A 6,364-nucleotide genomic window follows, 5' to 3' on the forward strand; every position below is an offset into this window, starting at 1 on the left:
TGCACACATTATTATTTAAATTTTTTATTCTTCCGTCACAAATCCTGTATTTACTTTTTATCTTATTTCTTTTGCTGTTCTTGTCCAGGTTCAAGTCTTTCGTGCTTTTCGCCTATCACTTATGGAAAAATTATTTTATGTTAGATTCTGGATTTGTGTCCTTAATAATATATATTTTTTTTTCTCCATAAAATGAATTGCTAATCACTAGGCTCAAGTCTGTAATGCATTTATTTTTTCCTCATTTTGGGATGTTCACAGATTACTGCCAGAATCCTGAAAATTATGCAGCCATAAGCGTACAAGAAACTATAAAAAAATTGCAGCAAGATGAAGATAGAGATGTGGTGCATTTTGCTCGGTTTCCTGTTAGTACAGAAACGCTGATTCCTCAGGATCCATCTTTATAATGGAGGCTTAGAGACTAGGTAGTATAATACAATTATTACCAATTTACATAACTGAGCAGTTGCAAATATAAAAAAAAAAAATATTTTTTCAAGTTGATTATGTTTTGCTATTTTACCTTAAGAGAAAAATAAACTACTCTCATTTTATGTAAATGGTTTCACATTGAAGACCATGCTGTTCTGAATTCTCTTTCCTATATTTATAACAAGTCGCATACGTGATTTCCCTTATGACTGGTGCAGTAATGTCTAACTGACCCATAGTAAGGTGTATGGGTAGGCTGTGCATTGTGGTAGCAACTTGAACCTTGTTGCTTAGTATATTTTATATAAACTTTTCATCATTTTGGATTACGTAAATTGTGCTGATGCAATTTACACTGCTCAAAGTTCGGTAAGAACTGTTAACAAATGTAAAAAGATCCAGAGCATCTAGTGGTTGAACCTGAATTGTTGGCTGTAGGTTCCCCTTTGGTAAGATGAATTTTCCTTTAGACTTGCTCCAGAAAGCCACAAGTCAGTTCATCCACATAATGTACACAGTAAATATTTTCTTGTAATATGTATTCTTTTAAATTTTAGATTTCTGTATTTTCAAAATCTAAGTTCATATATGATAATGGGTGGTATTTATATAAATAATGTATCATATTCTTTTGAATTTATAACTGCTTCTTTTGTAACTGATATGTATATGTGATTGTATAATTTCATTATCATGATTGACTTGCCAACAATGAAAATCAGGAATCAGGCATGAATGTCAGAACTAGATTTATTCATAACTGTCTAGCATCTTGTATAAACTTTTCATTGGACCTTTTTATTAGTTGACTGAATGTTAATTGTGCACTGCATTAGCTGTTTCAGAATTTTAATTCAGAATATCAGTTTTAAGAGCCATTCCATGTTTGTACCATCATTTTTGAGTACTGCTCACCAGTGATATGTGCATTTTGCAGTTATGTTCTACAGATACCTGATAAAGTAAGGTCAATTAGCTTAATTTTTACTTTTAATTTTTAGTCCCAAAAGTTAAACGCATTGCGTTTGTTTATGTTTCTGTTCATCCTCTTAAAATTTAAATTACTTAGGACCAAATAAGATGCTGGTTGAAGTCACAATGCACTGCACTTGGTCATGGCCATCCTTAATTATTTCAGGTTTACTTCATCGTACAGTTATTGCAGAACCTGCAATTGATATAACCTTTTGCAATTTTTGCAAGAATCAACAGGGACTTAACTTTAATCTCGAGTGAGCATGTGTGATATTAATCTATGATGCCTCTCGGAGTATACCTATAACATCCTTCTTGGCACTCAAAAAGTTTCCTAATTGTCTGTATATGTTATGTAAGAAAGCCATATATTTTTTGTAATCACATTTATGATACAAATTTTGTGCCATTATGAGACTTTGTTGACAACTCCATATAAGGTTCTGATCACTGTTTTCATTTTCATTGTCTTGTAAACTCATTGTAAATTAATCATATTGTACAGGTATGAATAAAAAATTATTATGAATATTGTTTCAGTATATCATCATAGTTTTTTAGCACCTGTAAAACCTTCCTGTGGAAATGTAAAGCAAACCTTTTTATAATGTATTCCTAGTATGAACTGGAAACTGTTGTTAAATGGAGGAAGCCATGAGCTGGCCCATTTTCTTTGGGAGCAGTGGTGTGAAAATGCCTTGCTGCGCTCTAACTGATCGTCAAGTTGGAACTTCTTTTAACTTTTAAATTGTATAACTTTTTTTTTCAATGCAGATCTGAATGGGAACTATAAAAGTTTGATAAACGCAAGTGGGTGTTTGGCCACTCATGTCCATGGTGTTAGTGTAACCAGTTTTGTTATTCTGCAAGTGGTAGGTCCTGTTTGGACTGTCTTGGCTGGTTTCTTTGGCAATAGAGAGGTTTAGCAGCAGCAGGGGGAGGAGGCCAAAGGATGTTCACTGGTTTCTCTGAAGAGGATTACTTGGCCTTGGTGACCATTCTCCACTTGACATTGTTGACCCAGATGCATAAGTCAAGCACTCCCCAGGTGAGACTGTGGCAAATATTTGTGGTTTGACGTTACTGCAGCTCCCACCTTTGGTGATCCCCCACCCCCACTCCCCTGTGGAGCATTGGCCTTACTCCTCTGATGCTCCTACCTGCCCTAACACATCTACTGCAGTAAAGAAGTGTAAGACTTGTAGACAGTGTAAAGTGAATCAAACTTTCTCTTCTTCCTCCTTGAAAGTCCTATCTTAAGAAGTTCTATTGTACATCAAATGGGTTGGCAAAGGCATTCACTCACCAGTGGTTCAGACGTCTGCCAATAGCCACTTGAGTTGTCTGAGTGTGCCTTTGGCCTAAATTCTATATTCCATTCCATTCCTGAGTGTGCTCATGAACCAGGCAAGCGTACCAGGCAAGCTGCATGCACATAAACAAGCAGACACTGGGCGTTCCTGATTCATCCAAGACTCCCAGTGTCCCTTAGTACTTAAGTTTCTGACAATCATACGACTGTCAGTGAGAATGCAGACATCAATTTTCAGCAGTTATGAGTCAACTTAGCTTGTGGTTTAGCAATCAGTGATTCTGCTGCCTGGTTTGATTGTCTTCAGCCCCGAGAGCAACTGCTAGTGTTGGTTGATGTGTCAGCCTCTATTTATGGATTTTTAGAAGTCTTTTTATGAAGTATTTATGGGATCACTATTGAGCTTAATGTTTTTGAGTAAGTAATCACTGCTCCTTCATCTAAAATATCTTGGTGACAAGAGTGCACTCAAGAGATAAGGGGGCAGTAATTCCAACTGTTGTGGTTGCTGCTGCTGGCTCGCGGTATCGCTTATCAGGATAGCAAGACGGAGGACGTTTTACATGTCACAGGATTCACAGACTTTCCCGGTCGAGCTGTTCTCAGTTACAGAGTTTAGAACTAGAGCTTGTTTTAAGTTCAATGACCATCCCAGCTCAGGCTAAGGAAAACTCCAATACAAAAAGCAAGTTTGAATTTCCCCAGGAACAACTTAGTTGTTGGAATAACTGCAAGAATTAGCCTTAGAATCTAGGGAAAGGTAAGCTGGTTAGGATACCTCAGAAATTGAAAGCATGGTTACAAAAATTATAAATCTTGATTGGGAAAAAATGCATTTCCACCACTGGTTGCAAATCACCAGTTGATAGTAGTGATAACTTCTCAATATGAAGAATGTGGCAAAATTCAATGCAATACAAATGGCAATATTCAACACCAACAAAAATAAAAATCAACAATGTATAAAAAGCCAAATCAGTAAAACTGCATAGTAAATCAGGCCATCCAAAAATTCTGTACCACATTAGTGTTAAAAATGACAAAATTGCTGGGAATACTAATACCTATTATCCTTTCAAGAAATTCACACAAGGAATAGTACCTAAATAAACAAAAATACCTATGCCTGTCTCATTAAAAGGCTGCACTGGTGCACAGGCATTATTGTTATTAAGTACTTTAATCATACCAGTGAGTCTCTAATAACAGATAAATTTTATCTAAACACTAACAACTCTTCACTATTCTAATAACTGGATAAAATGCTAACAAAATTTTCAAAACGGATTCATTCCAAAACTTGTCATAAGCTGCTGGTGGAGGCCTAGGCCTTTACATATGTATGTATTACTGTTATGCTAACCTGCATCATGTAGGCTATTCATCATCCATCTGTGGGGTCTAACAAGTGTCAATTCAAAAAATGATTATAATACTTTAGTATGCCCTTCTTTATGTTTTGAAGAATAATATAATTTAATAACCACGGGTTAGATTAGTTTGAATATTAAGGTTCATTATTTCTTAGTCTGGCATTTGTTAAAGGTGATGGGTTTCAAAGGCTAAATAATCCCTGACCAATCAAATATGAAATATGCTGTATCTGACAGGCCAAAAAAAAATCCTTTTAACCTATTTCCCCACTAGTAGTTTTCCTGAACCAGCCTCTAATATGCCTACTATTAAATGCAAGAAAATAAAAATAACTTTTCCTTACTACTCCATCTTTTATATATAAAGCTATCATCCTTCCATATGTATGTGGTTTTTAAGGTAACGTTCAATGTTCAATTTTCCATAAACTTTCCTATCAATAACATATCTCTGTTTAAACATTTCGATACAATAAATTCAATACACTCCTCTACTTACAAACTTTCAAAGATACGAACATCCGCGCTTGTAAATTCAATTTTTGTTTGGAGCGCTCCTGGCTGGGTCCCATAAGTCCAAATTTTGTTGTGAAGGCCTACCTCGACCTAGTTACAATTTCTGCTGCTACCCACATTGGACAGCACCACAGCTGATGCCACTATGCAACCCAGTTTCTTTGTACTTACACTAGTGCCAAAATTTCATCTCCAGTCCTGCGATTTATTCGTATGATAAATATTTACCACATTCATTAATATATTATGGCAAATGGCAAGTGCAAGGCCAAGCGCAAGCCACTGATGAAAGTGGTAGGCAAGCTTGAGGCCACTGATGAAAGTGGTAGTATTAAAAAGCAGCAAACCATCTTAATGGAAACTAAAATGGCTATAATAAAGAAGTTACAAAGTGGTGAAAAAATGGTTGACAGCACACCATAATAAGATGAATTGTTCGATCAATGGTACAATTTTGAAGGACAAAGACAAAATTATGGAGCACATGAAAAGTGCTGTGCCAGTGCAGTCAACAATTTTAAGTAAGGGGGAGTGGGGTAGAAGAAATGGAAAACTTTTGGGTATCTTGACAGAACACCAGACAAAGGTCTACCGCTTAGCCTCGTGCTGATTCTTTTAGCCTTTTCGATGACTTGAAGGCTAAGGCTGGTGAAAGTGCTAAAGATGAACAATTGCTGCAAGTCATGGATGGTTTTAATGCTTCAAAAAATGAGCCAACTTGCATCATGTCTATATGCAGTGAGGCGCCGACAAAGCAGCAGCCGAAAAAATTTCCCGAGACACTAAAGAAATCGTAGATAAGAGAGGTTATACCCCTCAGCAAAAAAGAGAGGTTATACCCCTCAGCAAAACAGACTTTTTCTGGAAAAAATGCAGCGAAGGATTGCCTAACGTTACTGCTGGGTGGCAACTGTTCGGGAGACATGAAACCGAAACCTCTCCTTGTGTATCGGGCAGCAAATCCACGGGCACTGAAAAATATCACAAAGTTCTCTACCCGTAATCTGGATGGCCAATAAGAAAATCTGGGTGACTCGTGCTGTATTTGAGGACGTTTTTCCATCATTTTATCCCCAAAGTCAAGCTGATTCTCTTAATTTTGGACAATGTCCCTGGCCACCCACCGAACTTAGATGACTTCCATCCGGGCATTTCAAGTTGTTTACTTACCACCTAACAAAACTTCACTCATTCAGCCACTGGATCACTTAAAGAGGGTTTAATCAAGAAGGGGAGGAAAAGAGAATTGTTAACAGTCTCGTTGACATAAGTGAAAAGTTAAACCTTGACATAAGGGAAGACGACTTTCAAGAGCTTTTTGACAGTCACTGAGAGGAGATGACGAATCAGGATTTGATGGAACTGGAAGAACAGCAAAAAACAGAAGAACATGAAGAAGAAGAACTTGTTCGCGTAAAGAAGTCTGAAACAAAACTGATGGCGGAGGGGTTTTCTCTTCTAGAAAGTGTTGACTATCTTTGAGAAACAGGTCCCCAATGCTGAGAGATTCTCAAAAGTATCAATAATAGTTGGTGATGCTTTCCAGTGTTATCATATCATATACGATGAAAAAAGAAAAACAATGCAAACTTCCATGGACAAATTCTTTTAACCAGTGCCTTCAACCTCAAAGAGCCTCCCCAGTGCCTTCAACTTCAAGAGCCTGCCTCTCCACTTCCAATGACGGCTTCCTCCCCAAATGAAGAGGAATCCTTGCCGAAGAAACGAAAAGCGAAGACGACGTTGATAACCC

The 6,364-nt window shown here is 37.1% G+C and overlaps 1 protein-coding gene across 10 annotated transcripts in view; it reads left to right on the forward strand.

Annotated features, from left to right (window-relative positions):
- Positions 1–1,939, forward strand: part of LOC136831506 (serine/threonine-protein phosphatase 4 regulatory subunit 1-like) — a 424,185-nt gene extending 422,246 nt beyond the window's left edge. For all 10 annotated transcript variants that reach the window (XM_067092038.1, XM_067092036.1, XM_067092037.1 and 7 more), the window contains one exon: positions 262–1,939. In XM_067092038.1, the coding sequence (XP_066948139.1) occupies positions 262–410 (149 nt within the window). In that variant the 3' untranslated portion in view covers positions 411–1,939. The remainder of the gene's footprint in view (positions 1–261) is intronic.
- Positions 1,940–6,364: the final 4,425 nt, after the last annotated feature.

The sequence above is a fragment of the Macrobrachium rosenbergii genome, chromosome 48, assembly GCF_040412425.1.
Source record: "Macrobrachium rosenbergii isolate ZJJX-2024 chromosome 48, ASM4041242v1, whole genome shotgun sequence".
Classification (NCBI taxonomy): Eukaryota; Metazoa; Arthropoda; class Malacostraca; order Decapoda; family Palaemonidae; genus Macrobrachium; species Macrobrachium rosenbergii.